General features: G+C 54.3%; 1 protein-coding gene across 1 annotated transcript; it reads left to right on the top strand.

Moving 5' to 3' along the window:
• The first annotated feature begins 4,923 nt into the window (after positions 1 to 4,923).
• On the top strand, positions 4,924 to 8,651 carry LITAFD (LITAF domain containing). The gene is made up of 5 exons (XM_070362580.1): positions 4,924 to 5,035; positions 5,291 to 5,373; positions 6,879 to 7,117; positions 8,206 to 8,337; positions 8,543 to 8,651. The coding sequence occupies exons 1-5, from the start codon at positions 4,924 to 4,926 to the stop codon at positions 8,649 to 8,651; spliced, it is 675 nt and encodes a 224-aa protein (XP_070218681.1).
• The last annotated feature ends 6,422 nt before the right edge of the window (positions 8,652 to 15,073 follow it).

The following is a 15,073-nucleotide window of genomic DNA, read 5'->3' as shown; positions in this document are numbered from 1 at the left end:
ACTGAACCAGGTAGGCTGGCTGATTACGGAGAACTCATCCTCAGGAAAAAGGCCCAGGAGGAGCCCAGCCAGGCCTCAGGCCCGCCCCATGCCCAGATCTGGGTGCCGAGGACTGGGGTCCAAGGGGCCGCGTGGCCTGGGGCTGGCCTCTAGCCCTCTTGCAGCTTGGCCTGAGGAGGGACAACGTAGGACGGGAAACTTCAGCCCCAGAGCAATATGAAGGCACCAGGCCAGCCTTAAAGGGAAGGTGGCAGGGGCGGCTCGGCATCCTGGGCCTCCCTACGCTGGACCTCTCCGCCAGCGGAGCCCTGAGGCAGGAAGCGAGGCTGCCCCGCGCAGCCTGGTGCTGCCTCCTGGTGGCGATGACTGGGATGGCCGGAGACCAAGAACAAGGCGCATCTTCTTCATTTCCCTAAGAGTGTCCGAGCTCAGACGCACCAGCCGGTGTCCCAGCCCTGCGTTATGGGGACCACTGCCCCAAAATCTCCAGAGAAGGAGGCGGTCCCCAACTCCATCCCGAGATGTATAACCTCAAGCCTATGCAAAGCCCCCTGCGCCCTGGGCCATAAAATCGGAAGGATTTTAAGCCAAATGGGGTGGGCAGCTCATTCATTCATTCACACAGTCAATCTGTATTTGTGCAGCTCCTCCTCTATATGCGAGCTGGGGCATGCAGAGGGCAGAAAGCAGGCATCAAACCACAGATCACAATGCACACAGAGATATAACGTGGTCCGAAGGAGACGGGGGAGGGGGCGGGGCTCGGGGCGGGGCAGGGGACAGAGCGAGAAGAGGGAGTGGGCAAGGCATCACCACGCGGCGGCAGAAAGAACTGAGCAGGCACGCCTCACTGGCTGTTTCAAGACTCTCGGGTGTGAAAACCATGGAATCGGTAAAAGAGCTGCAGAGAGAGAGGGTCAGAGGGCCCCCTCGCAGGGGAGATGGAGCGGGAAGAGGCGCTCCAGACCACAAAGGAGATGCCTTTTTTCCAGGAAGACAAAATCTCTGTGGGAATCAGGAAAGGGCTTCCTTAAGGCGCTTTTTCTCCATCAGCTGAATAACCCCATTCGTAACAATTCACAAATCTAACGTGTCTGTGATGTAAGTGGCTCTGATATGCCAGGCACAACTACCTTCATGCCCATATTCTCTGCCTTTGCAGGCGGCACCTCCATATCTACTGCCTCTCACAGCTTGGCCTGTTTCAGAACTTCAAATATATAGGCTCATAGGAGACATACTTTTCTGAGTCCGGCTTCTTGTGCTCAAAATCATTTTTTGAGACACATTCATCTTGCTGAGTATACCAATAGTTCATTCCTTTCACTGCTGTGCAGAATTCCTTGCAATAAATATACATGATGTGATGATCCACCCACCTGTTGACAAATATTTGGTTGTTTCTAGATTTGGGGCTATTATGAATCAAGTTACTATGAATTTTCTCATACAGGCCCTTTTTTTTTTTTTTGAACATGTATTTTTATTTCTCCTGGGTGAAAACCTGGGAGTGGAGGGAATTCCCTAGAGGCGGTCCAGTTGTCGGGACTCTGCACTTTCACTGCTGAGGACCAGGGTTCAATTCCTGGTCAGGGAACTAAGGTCACACAAGCCATGAAGCATGGCAAAAAAATAAAAAAACTAAGACCTAGGAGTGGAATTCCTGGTCCCAGGTGTGTGGATGTCTGCCTTCAGGAGAAACTGTCGGTTTGTTCAAAATGATGAAGCATTTTACACTCACACCAGCAGAGTAGGAGGGTTCTAGTTATTCTGCATGCTTGTCAACACTCGGGATTGTCTGTTTTTAAAAGTTGAACCAATGGAGGGACCTCCCTGGTGGTCCAGTGGTTAAGACTCCGGGCTTCCACTGCAGGGGGAGCAGGTTCAATCCCTGATAGGGAACTAAGATCCCATATGGCACACGGTCAAAAATCAATCGATCGATCAATCAATAACCAAGTGAAAAGACTCCACTTCCCTCCAACTTATTTATAAATAAAAAATAAATTTTAACCATTGGTAACTCAGCCTTTTAATTTGCATCTCCTAGCTGAATAGGGATGCTGAGGATCTTTTAATGTGCATGTTGGTCATTTCTGTATCTTTTGTGAAGTGTCTGTTCAGGTCTTCTGCCCAGTTTTAATATTGTGAGTTTTTCTTAGTTATTGAGTTGAAGGAGTTCTTTCATACACTGTATACTTGTCCTTTGGCCTGTAAATATTTTCTCCTGACCTGTAGCTTGCCTTTTTATTGCATCTATAGATGGTATCTTTTAAGAAGCAGGTGCTTTGATGAACTAGTCTTTCAAGTTTTTCTTTTATAGCTCGTGCTTCATGCCTCGTGGTGTGTAAGAACTCTTGATACATGATCACATTTGTTAGCTTTCAGTTGCTTTCCGTTTTTGGTGTTGCTTTTTTCTTTTTGATGTACTTCCTTTTTAATGAGTAAAAATAATGATATGGTTCCAAAGTCAAACTCGTGAACAAGAGAGAGAGAACCGGCTTCCATTTTCAACATTAACCATTTTAGTTCTTAATTAATCCTTCTTTTATTTCTTCTTGGAGATTATTTATCTCCTTCTCTGTTTGCTTACATTGAAAGGAGTGCTAAATATAGGGAATTCCCTGGTGGTCCAGTGGTTAGGACTCAACACTTTCACTGCTGTTGCCTTGGTTTAATCCCTGGTTGGGAAACTAAGATCCCACAAGCCACATGGTAATGACCAAAAAAAAAAAAAAAGAGTACTATATATACATAAAAACACATATCTTCTTGTTTGTTTTTGGACAAGATATCCTGGAGAGGTTGCTCCATAGTAATATATGAAGATTTTCCTCTTTTTTCTCTCTTTACCCCTTTCTCTCCTCCCTCTCTCCCTTTATTTTGGGTAGCTGAAGAGTCCCTATATGGATGGACATTTGCGTTATTTCTAGTTTTTCGTTGCTACCCTGAATAGCCTGGCACCTACCTCACCTGATACTTTGGCTAGCCTATCCTTAGCAGTCCATTGGAATCACAAAGAGTCAGACACGACTGAGCAACTGAACAATAGCAAATCTTTAGGATGGATTTCTAGAAGTAGTATTGCATGGTCAAAGGGTCACCCATCTGTAATTCTATTATGTACGTGTGCTCAGGTGCTCAGTCGCATCCAAAATATTTGCCACCCCATGGACTGTAGCCCGCCAGGCTCCTCTGCCCATGCAATTCTCCAGGCAAGAATCCTGGAATGAGTAGCCATTCTCTTCTCCAGGGGATCTTCCCGACCCAGAGATCGAACCTGAGTCTCTTATGTCTCTTCTGCTTTGGCAAATGGGTTCTTTCCCACTGTGCCACCTGGGCATTCTGTTGGATATGACCAACACCACTTTCTAGTTCTTGTATGGGAAAACTGGTTCCCCGCCCCTTCCCATTCACCGTAACTTTTGGTTTCTGCCAATCAGATAGAAGCAGGGCTATCTTAGACTATCTTGGACATTCTGGAGGCATAATGAGAAGCCGTGAAGTACACAGGTCAAGCACACAGACATCAATTCGTGCCTGAAGCCCAGCTATGCGCTTCCTGGCCATGACCCTAGGTGGAGCTCAGAGCCAGCCCCAGCGTGGAGATTGCCCCCTACAGTCAGGACCATCTCTTCCGGCTGTTTCATGTCACCGATCATCTCCCAGTAAAAATGCTGGCTTTACTCCCTGCGCCGAACCCGCTACCTGGGTTATGGCATTTGATCCCATAACAACCCTATGAAGTAGCTATCTTACCCCCATTTTACAGATGGGGAAGCCGCAGGATGGAGGGTTAGAGGGAGTTAGGGTTTTGCCCTAACTCACAGCTAAACAACAGAAGCTAGCCCATGAGGTGACATATAGACTGACACGTTTGTGCGTGCATAGGACCTGCGTGTTTATCCACACAACTGTGTGCCTGTATCCATACACACCTGTGTGTGTGCTTGTGTCTCTGTGTGTGTATATATATGTGTGTGTGTGTGTGTGTGTGTGTGTGTGTGTGTATTCCCAGGTGGCATTAGTGGTAAAGAACATGCCTGCCAAGGCAGGACACTTAAGAAACGCAGCTTCCATCCCTGGGTCGGGAATTTTCCCTGGAGAAATGAATGGCAGCCCACTCCAGTATTCCTGCCTGGAGAATTCCATGGACAGAGGAGCCTGGCGGGCTACAGTCCATAGGGTTGCAGAGTCGGACACGACTGAAGTGACTCAGCACATATATGTCTATATACACGTGTGTACCTGTGTACATACACCTACCAGCATTTCTAAAGAAGATGTGAACATCCTCACAGCTACATCTCTGCATCCATGGGCTGAATGAATGAATTGCTCACAACAGAATAACTTGCTCTTTTTTCTTTGACCCTGCCATGCACCATCTTAGTTACCAAAGATCAAACCTAGCACCCTGCAGTAGACGGACGAGTCTTAACCACTTGGACCACCAGGGAAGTCCCGGATTCATATATCTTTTTAAATATTTATTATTTGGCTGCACTGGATCTTAGTTGTAGGGCATGGGCTCAGAAGTCCCACGACATGTGGGATCTTAGTTCCCCGACCAGGGAGTGAACCCACGTCCCCTGCACTAGAAGGCAGATTCTTAACCACTGGACCACCGGGAGAGCCCTCCAGATTCATATTTTTAAGGCTCCCACCCTGCCCTCTGATCCCGGCCAGTTTCTGATGGGCCTGCAGCATGGGAAGGGGGTGTCATCTGATCTCTAAAGAGTTCTCAAGCTGGGCCCGTGGAGACCCCGCCCCCTCCTGCAGGGAATGGGGACCAAGCCCCCCCCCCACCCCCTGGCCACTGGGAGGATACACATCACAATGGCTGTTCCACCCAAGCCAGGCCCAGCAAGAGGCCCTGGGGTGACCTGCACTCCCCTCCCCTGCGGACAGCCAGGCCGCAGGATGGGGGCCTCCCGAGGCCAGCACCGGGCCGCTCCGAGCTTGGAACCCAAAGCTGCCTCGACACCATTGCCGGAACAGACCTCCTGGGCCCCAGGAGGGTACTACGCCCAAGGTGAGGGTCTCCTTGTTCAGGTGACACGCTGACTGCAGGGGCCCCCAGGCAGGGAGGCTACGGGTCCCCTTGCTGAACTGGGTCTGATTCCCGTCCTCACCCCACAAGTCACATTGCCCCCGCCCACCCGGGGACCACGAGACCTGATGGGGACAAGGTGGGGCCCCATCAGGGTGGGGCACGGCCTGTACCCTCAAACTATCCATAGACTGATGACGCCCCCATATCAGGTATGACATGCCCCTCCACCCACAGCCCACCCAGGGGCCAGAGGCAACCTGGAATGCCCTGGGGGTTTAGGGGGGAGGAAGGTCCCGGCCACGCTCCCATGGCCTCAGGTAAGTCCCCAAACCTCTTTTCTCATCTGAGAAAGGGTTAGGAGGGTTCAAAGAGATGATGGATGTAGGGCTGGGCAGTCAGTAACCGGGTCTGAGCTCAGAAGGACTTTCCAGCTGGTGGTCCCGGGCCAGGTGGTTTAATTCCTGACCTTTAGTTTGTGCATCTGTAAAATGGGTACAAATTCCAGCCCAGGCAGGGCTGCAGGGACCAATTGGGAGAGAAACCACCCGGGCCCCACAGAGCCTAGACTGAGTGGTGGGAAGTGGGGAGGGGCTTCCTGTTCTCCGGTTGCCCCCACTCTGGGAGGAGGCATGGGTGGGGGACAGCCCAGGTGCCCTCCTCAAGCCTTGAGACTCCTTTCCTGAGAGGACCAGGTCCCCATGCAAAGCCCTGGAGAGGTTTCCAGTGAAAACACACAGGGACCCCACCCATCAGCCACACTGGTTAAGATTCGGGGGTTCCCCTCCTCCCCTCCAGACCCCTCTCTGGATACCTGGGATCCCAGAATTTCCTCCTCCAGACACCTTCACTCCTGCTTCCAGGGCCTGGGAGAGGAGGCTTCCCAGGGCCCCGGGGGCGGGCCGAGGGCTGACTCCTGGGAGGCAGGGTCTGAGCCCCTGGTAGGGCAGGAGGAAGACAAGGCTGAAGAAGGAAGCCTGCCTGGGGCCCAGACAGTTCTTCTTGGAAGCAGCAGATGGAATGCTGCATCTTCTGGAGCCGTCCTGACCAGAGGCAAGGAACATGGCACTTAGGATCCTGTGCTCAGGAAGCAGGCCAACTTCAGTTCCATCCTTGACTCTGACGTCTGTGCTGGGTGATGTCAGGCAAGCTGCTTAACCTCTCTGAGCCTAGCTTCCACATCTGCAAAATTGGAATAATGCCACAATCTACCTTATTGGTGTTCTGGCGAGAGTAATCAAAGTAAGGCACGTGAAGTGTTCAGCACAGAGTCTGGCACATAATAAGGGCTGATTATGAAAGTGTTAGTCACGCAGTCATGTCTGACTCTGCAGCCCCCATGGACTGTAGCCTGCCAAGCTACATGGGATTCTCCAGGCAAGAATACTGGAGTGGGTTGCCATTTCCTTCTCCAGGGATTACAAAAAGAAGGAAAGAAAGAGAAGGATAGATTATGGGGTCTGTGTTATTTCTGCAGCCTCAAGCCCCCGGCATTGCCTTCAAGAAGAGCTTGCATCCTATGACACCCAGAGCAGAGTGGGGTCAGGAAATGCCTGGGTTCAAATCCAAGCTCTTCCATCTGCTGGCTGAAATCCCACTGGCAACTTGATCCATCCCTCCAGGCCTCAGCTTTCTCTCCTATAAAATGGGTCGCTGCCTCAGACCAGCCAAGTTTTCAGCTCAGCACCTGGCATGCAGTCAGCCTTCTAAGGGTCTAAGGGTGTTTCTCCTTCTTTCCTCCTCCAAGGGCCTCCTCCTCCTTATTCTCCTTCGCCTCCAGGACTTGGAGCGCCTCCTCCTCCCCCCCCCATGTCTGTTTATCCAGGTGAGTGTTCCTGCTGTCCTCCCCCTCGCCGCCTCCACACCCCCTTCCCCAGGCTTTCCCTGTCTTACACCCAGCACCGCCCCGACCACTCGCCAAGACTGTCCGAACAGCACCTCCTCTGGGAAGGTGTATGTCCTGCCTCCCGAGTGGTGTGATCCCTCCCTCCACAGCTGTGAGCCCCGCACTGCCCACGGCCTTCTCTCTGATGTGCAGACGTTGGTGGAAGGGGTTGGGACACAGTAGGTGCTCAGGAAATGTCTATGAAAAGAAGCCCTGTTCTCGACTCTGCAAATCCATCGCTCTTGAAACCAAAGAGAGGAATTCAGACACCACCCACCCACCCAACCGTGTAGGGTCTGGGCTTTGGGGAGATTTTTTTTTTTTTTTGGCTGCACTGCTTAGCGACTTCTGGGATCTTAGTTCCCTGATCAAGGATCGAACCTGTGCCCCTAGCAATGGAGGCGTGGAGTCCCAATTACTGGACCACCAGGGAAATCCAGAGGTGAGGGAGGGATTTCTAAATAAAGAAAAAGCTTGAGAGCTGGTGGGCTGGGTTGTCAAGTCTAGTGTGGGAGAGTGAGCTTTAAACCATGGGTCACCCCCGTCTAGCCAAACGTAGTTCTTTCCCTTGGTTTCCTGCCAAACTAGGGGTGAGGGTGGCACCCCACATTACAGCCCAAACCCCAGCACCCCCTCCCCTCGGCCCCTCAGGAACCCAAAGTCTATAACGGTCATAGGCTCCTCCTCATGGCCTGACAGTCCACCCGGACCAGACACCAACCCTTCCGTCTAGAGCATGAAAACTCCCTGGAATCCTATTTTCTTAACAAAATATTCAGCCACCACCAAAGACCTCACCTCTCTGCACACCCAAGACTATAAAAATGGTTGTTCTGTTTAAAAAAGCTAAATACAGATCAGCTTTTTTTTCTGGAACCCCCACCCCAGAAAAATGCTGTGCTTGGGCAAGAAGAGGCAAGAATACCAAAAGGAAGTTTTTATAGGGGGTTGTTGTTTTCAAGCTACTGCGTCCCCAAGGGTGTCACTTAGAGTTATTGCTTTTTTAAAAAAAAAATTGGACCTATTCCTCTACAAACGCCTGTGAAATAAATGCTGGAGGTCTTAACTGAGCGAGGGCCCTGAGCCCTGGAGGCTGGTGGGTAGGGGGTAGTGCAAGGGGGAAGCTGGGCCCATCGGGACGGCCTGGGGGGCTCAGGGGAGCACAGAGAAACTGCAGGTGGGGCGGGCCCCCCGTGTTGGATACAGGATGAGGGGGATGGGGGTGTTCCGTAGGGCCTGACATGTCCCTCCCCCAAGAACTGTTCAGGGTGCCGAGGCTGCATTCCCCAGACCCCGTACAGTTCACGTGTCCATACTGCATGAACCGGATCGTCACCGTGACCACCCCGGTCCCAGGCGTGCTCACCTGGCTCCTGTGCACCGGCATCTTCGTGGCTGGGTGAGTGGTCCCCCCTCGCCTCTGCCGGGGCCCGGGGCATCCGTGCTGGGAGCCTGCTGGTTTGGGGTGGGGTGCTGGCATGGGGCATGGAGGAAGGGGTGGTTTCCTAGCCCACCTTGCTGGCCGGGCAGCCCCAGGGGTGGGGTGGGGGGCTCGCAGGCTTGGCTTGGCCCCCGGTAAGTCCCCGCTGCTTCCGAGGCTGCAGGTGCTTCTTGGGCTGCTGCCTCGTCCCCTTCTGCGTGGACAGCTTGATGGACGTGAGGCACACGTGCCCCGTGTGTCGGCAGGAGCTCTTCCTCTACAAACGCCTGTGAAATAAATGCTGACTAAGTGACTGTTGTCTGCCCACGTCTGTCCGCCAGGGGAGGCCGGTGAGCGCTGGCACACGGGAGGTGCCCTGTACTGACTGACCACTGAGGGGCTGACCGATGGATGGTGTGCATAGTGGCCCTCCCTTCTCAGGCTCCACCCTCTTCTTTCCTTCACGACTCTTTCCCATCAGACTTCCCTGCTGGCTCAGATGGTAAAAAATATCTGCTTGCAATGTGGGAGACCTGGGCTTGACCCCTCGGTCGGGAAGAATCCCCTGGAGAAGGGAATGGCGATCTACTCCAGGATTCTTGCCTGGAGCATTCCATGGACAGAGAAGCCTGGTTCGGGCTACACTCCATGGGGTCACGAAGAGTCGGACACGACTGAGTGACTAACACTTCTTCTATCAGTCAAGCTCCATCGTCTTTGTGACAACGTCTCTGCAACTCCAGCCAGGTAACCTGCAGAGACGCACCTGCCCTTCATGCTGGCAGAGAGCCTGTGAGCTCCCCTGGCTAAATCCCGCATCCTCCGGGCACTTTGCTCTCTTCCCTACCTGTCTGGGTACCCTTGGGGCTCAGAGGTAAACTATCCGCCTACAATGTGGGAGACCTGGGTTCAATAACTGGCTTGGGAAAATCCACCGGAGAAGGGACAGGCTACCCACTCCAGTATTCTTGGGCTTCCCTTGTGGCTCAGCTGGTAAAGAATCAGCCTGCAATGCGGGAGACCTGGGTTGGATCCCTGGGTTGGGAAGATCCCCTGGAGAAGCGAAAGGCTACCCACTCCAGTATTCTGGCCTGGAGAGTTCCATGGACTCTATAGTCCATGGGGTCACAAAGAGCTGGACACGACTGAGCGACTTTGACTTCCTGACCTGCCTGGACCCTCGGCAGCCCGGGCCCTCCCTGCCGCCTCCCCTGTCCGGCAGTGATGCTCTGGCCACGTCTTGCACATCCTCTCAGCACACCCTGTTGGCCTGCTGTCCCCCCCACCCCAGGGTCCTGTCTTGAGCCCTTTCCCTATTCAAGCCACTCCTGAGGTTTCCATTCTCACCTCCTGTACCCCACAGCCCTCCCCGGATGCCCAAAGGTCCCCCCAAACCCATCAGATCTCCAAGTCACTCATCTTCCCACCTCCTCAGGTGCCCCTGGTGGATGAGACTGGCACGGCCACCTCTCTGCATCACCTCCTCTTATCCCTCAGCCCTCAGCCCCTCTCTGCACGAGCCCTGGGTCCTGTCCCCTCTGCCTTGCAGTGATTTCTTTACCTCCCTGCTCCCCTACCCCTCTCTTCCTTAAAGGAGGCTAGAGTCCCTGATGGTGTCTCCCAGCTCCCAAGCCTTGGCCACGCCTCCTAGTCCTCCCCTGTGGCGATGGCTGGCACAGAGTAAGCGCGATTATCAGGGCAAGAGTTAGGACCTTTGGCTCTGACACCGCCCAGTTAGTACTCACCACCCTCAAGACCAGGCTCCTTTTTGTTTGCTTATGTTTGTTTGCTTATGTTTGGCTGGGTCAGGTCTTGGCTGCTGTGTGCCGGCTTTCTCTAGTTGGGGTGAGCGGGGGCTGCTCTTCCTTGCGGTTCACGGGTTTCTCCCTGCAGTGGCTTCTCTTGCGGTGGAGCACAGGCTTCAGTAGTCGTGGCCCCGGGACTTGGTGGCTCTGCGGCAGGTGGGATCTTTCTGCAAAGGGATTGAACCCGTGACCCCTGCACTGGCAGGTGGAGTCTTAACCACTGGACCACTAGGGAGGTCCATCCTGGGACCAGGCTCTTAACATGGGGTCCCTTTGAGGCCATTTGTGGTTCCTGCTCCCCTGAGCTCCAGCCAGCCAGAACCAAGAGAGCCCAAGTGTTCACCCAAGCGTCCAGACTCTGTCCCTGGCCTCTCCTGCAACTCCGTGCCTGCCCCCTTCTCTCCCCACCAATTCCTTCCAGCCCCATCACTGGCTCCTGGGTCTCTGTCACTTCCCCAGACCCCGGTGACCCCAGGTCCTGGCAGGGACAGGTGGGTTTTTGGGAGCTGGGATGAGGGAACCAGTCTTCCCAAATCTCTGTGCCCAGTCCCCAACAAGAGGTTTAATCCTTTAAATCCCTTAAATTCCCTCGAGGCTACAGTAGAGCAGCTTTTCTGTCCTGTGAAGGAAGCTATGCAGGAGGAATCTGGCAAATGCTTAGGACGTAAAAAGGTCCCAAGTTGGCTTCTGAGTGGGCCACTCCTGGGTACCGTGTTGCTGGCCTGGGGCCAAGGCCAAGTGGGGCACGGGCTGAACGTCACATGAATGAAGGGATTTTTTTAAAAAAGAATTTCTATCTTAGCATGGAAACATGTACATTGGCCCGCCAGGCGCATCTGTCCATGGGATTCTCCAGGCAAGAATACAGGAGTGGGTTGCCATGCCCTCCCCCAGGGGATCTTCCCGACCCAGGAATAGACAGCCAGTGGGAAATTGCTGTATGACTCAGGGAGCTCAAACTGGTGCTCTGTGACAATGAAGAGGGCTGGGATGGGGTGGGAGGTGGGAGGGAGGTTCAAGAGGGAGGGGATGTATATATACCCATGGCCGATTCATGTTGATGTTTGGCAGAAACCAACACAATATTGTAAAGCAATTATCCTTCAATTAAAAATAAATTTAAAAAATAATTTGCATCATAGGGCATTTCCCCATGTCTTTATTATTATTATTCTAATTTTTGGCCACACAGCACAGCTTATGAGATTTTTAATTCCCTAACTGGGGATCAAACCAGGACCTCTGGCACTGAGAGTTCAGAATTCTAAACACTGGGTTGCCAGGGAATCCCCTGAAGGCATATTTTCAGTTTTGCAAACTATAACAAATATTACTCACTCCTCTTTTCAATTAAAAGGAATTTGCTAGAGAATGGGCAGAAGCAGGAGAATTAAGAGGCAGAGGAGGACGAGTAGTCAGGTGGGATGGTCACTGAGCTATGGCTTATTCACCAAAAGGTGGCAGCTGCTTCCGTCCCTGCTCAGCACCGTCTGGGAAGGCAGATGCAGAAGCTGAGGCCGAGAGACGGCCAGTCTGGATCCAGTGACCAGACGGGGAGCTGGACCCTCAGCTCTGCCGGCCCGAGGCTCCTGCACAGGCAGAAGAGGTGCCAGGGTGGGATGGCCTGTGTGGAGAGTGGAGACGTGGCCGGTGAGCTGGCGTGGAAGCACCGTGCGGCCTTCAGGTGGTTGGCGCTGCTGGGATGGCGCTGGTGGAGCATGTCACGCCAGCAGGGGGAAAGGACCCGTAGGGGACGGATTTCTCTGGATCTGGGTGTCAGCCTCCCCGGAGAGGCTGGCGGCAACCCCCCATCTTGGGGACCCCCAAGATGCCCCGGAAAACCCGGGAGAGCCCTGAACTCTGGGAGTGGCACCAGCTGCCAGACGGGAAGCTGGCTTCCACACCCAAACGGGGACCCATCTGTTTATCAGCGCACCTGGAGGCATGCAGAACTTCCTCGACCAGGGATGGAACCCATGCCCTCCCCCGCCCCGCAAAGGAAGCGCAGAGTCGTAACCACCAGACCGCCAGGGAAGCCCCTGGGACTTAAGATTTTTAAGGTTAGAAGATGAAGCATCTGGGCTTCCCTGGTGGCTCAGTGGTGAAGAATACACCTGCCAATGCAGGAGACACAGGGGATCCCTGATCCGGGAAGATCCCACGTGCCGAGGAGCAGCTAAGCCCATGCGCCTGCCTCCGCTACGGAGCCTGTGCTCTGAAGTCTGGGGGCCACAACTACTGAGCTGCAACTACTGAAGCTCGTCACCCTGGAGCCCATGCTCTGCAACAAGAGAAGCTGTCGCAACTAGAAGCCCACACATCCCAGCTGGAGAGTAGCCCTCTGCTCGCTGCAACTAGAGAAAAGCCCATGCAGCAATGAAGACGCAGTGCAGCCAAAAAAAAAAAAAAAGTGTGTGTGTGTGTGTATATATATAAAGATGAAGATGAAACATCTGACACAAACTAGGCATCTAGCCCTGAGAACCAACTCATTCATAATACATCAGGATGGGGGGCACCAAGTGGACCAGCTGTGTGTACTGACCACCAGGGAGGCCAGGCGGGCTCACGGGCCACCACGACCCCGAGGAAGGGGTGTGGAGCTAGGACGTGGTCAATCTGTGGTTTGGAGGCCCACAGCCCCACAGAGGCACCCAGGCCAGGCAGCCCAGAGTCACTGGGCCTGCCTGGCTCTGCCAGAACCGGGCCTGGACCCAGACCCATCTGCAGAGCTCCAGCCGGCGGTCTGATTCTGCACCCATCAGGCAACCTGCTGGGTTTTGCTCGGACCTCCAGAGAGGTCCATGGGCAGAAGCGTTCAGTCCCATGGCCATCACAGTGCCGGCTGTGGGTGGTGTCCCGGACCCTCCTTGATCGGCCTGCTTCAGTCCCCATGGTCCACCCACGAGGCCCTGCCTAGCTCCCCAGCAGTGTTCCATGAGCCCAGGGAGCCACTCCAGGCCTCTCTGACTCAGACTGCCCAGTGTCAACTTAAAAAAAAAAAATCCAGACTTTTCAGCTTCAAACTCTGTGCACAGGTGGGTTCAGTGGGTTTCAGGCTGTCCCCTTGGCCCAGCCCCTGAAGTCCCCATCATCCCAGAGCCTCCTCACTCACTGCGTTGAATGACTTGACCTAGACCACCCTTCCCACTTCTTAGTTTATTTATTTTGTTGCTTTTTAATATTTATTTGGCTGCATTGGGTCTTAGTTGTGGTGTGTGGGCTTAGCTGCTCCAAGGCATGCGGGATCTTAGTCCCCGAAACAGGGATCGAACCTGCATCCTCGGCACTGCCAGGTGGATTCCTAACCACTGGACCACCAGGGAAGTCCCACCCCTTGATGTCCCACGCCTTGGTTCTGGGTCCCCAGACCTCACTGTAGACCCAGGCTGGGGCGCATGGGACCCCATTCTCTCCCTGAGGCTTTCCCAAGCTCCTTCTTCATCTGAACCGACCTCCGGGGCCGGCCAGGAGGGGCCGGGGCTCAGGCTGGGGGAGGCAGAGGAGGTTGGCCCAGCCCCTTTCTCCCAAAGCTCTCATCTTAAAGTGGGGTTCCCCTCCTTCTAGCAGGGAGGCGGCACTCAGAAAGGGGTGGCAGAGAGTGTGGGTCTCAGGGCCGGCTCTGCACTCAGCAGGCCGAGTGCCCAGCCAGGGGGCTTCACTCACTCCCTGTCCTGGTCACTCGCCTCCTTGCTGGCATGTGGTGTGCTCAGTGGTGACAGCCGGTATCAGGACCCTTGCTCAGGTCTTCCCAACCACATGGCCCCCCAGAGACGAGACAAAGAACACCCCCACCCCAACACAGGGCCACAGTGTGGCGGGCACTGGGGATGCCTCCCACAGCTTCCTGCCAGAGGTACCGTAGGGTCAGGAGAGCCAAGCGCGGCCTCGCTGCCACCCCGTGTATCCACCGCCTGCCCAGCACGGGGTGGGGTAGAACGAACCAGCCCAACAGCAGCCCCAACCCTCGCAGCGCCGGGTCTGAACGGATGAAGGGCCGCCTCTCTGCTGTGGGGAAGGGACCGGGCGAGGCTCCACGGGGCTCTGAGTGCAGGTTCTCTCCCACAGCATCTCATGAACTCTGCATGCGAGCTGACTCACTTCAGTCGTGTCTGACTCTTCGCGATCCTATGGAGCCCGCTAGGCTCCTCTGTCCACAGGATTCTCCAGGCGAGGATACTGCAGTCGGCACATGTATCAAACTGGCTCTATCTTGCTGTGAATGGGACTTCCCAGGTGGCGCTAGTGCTGAAGAATCTCCCTGTCAATGCAGGAGACCTGAGACGCGGGTTCAATCCCTGGGTCGGAAAGATCTAGAGCAGGGCATGGCAACCCACTCCAGTATTTTGCCTGGAGAACCCCATGGACAGAGGAGCCTGGAGGGCTACAGTCCATAGCGTCAGACACGACTGAGAGACTTTGCACACACACCACCCGGGATCCCTCCACTGATGATGCCTGCCAGCCCCCCTCCAACGCTAGCAGGTCAGCGACCTCTCAGATCTCTGCTGAAAAGGGACCCTGCCTCTGAACGTGCAGACACCACTCTGATCACCCTGCTCCCCAAGGTGCCCGGGACCCTGCTTCCAGGTCTCATTAGAAGTTAACAGAGGGCACGAGGTGCTGAAGGAGGACCTTGGGGAACTGGGCCCTTATTTCATTTGGTTCCCACCCTGCCCCTGGACGCCCCCACGGCTTCCTCTAATGAGGAGGTCAAGAAAACTCTCACGCACTAATGACGGCTTTATATACTCACTCAAGACGGCTCCAAGGAGCTCATCTTACCGTCACCACACAAAGCGAGGAAAATGTGGTCAGGACGCCTCAGTCACATGTGGCGATTTACAACTAAACCAGGGACTTCCCTTGTGGTCCAGCGGTCAAGAAACCGCCTTGCAGTACCAGGGACT

This window comes from Bos mutus, chromosome 25, assembly GCF_027580195.1.
Source record: "Bos mutus isolate GX-2022 chromosome 25, NWIPB_WYAK_1.1, whole genome shotgun sequence".
NCBI lineage: Eukaryota > Metazoa > Chordata > Mammalia > Artiodactyla > Bovidae > Bos > Bos mutus.
Note: the sequence above shows the minus strand (reverse complement) of the source record. Positions and strands in the feature narration are given on the sequence as shown.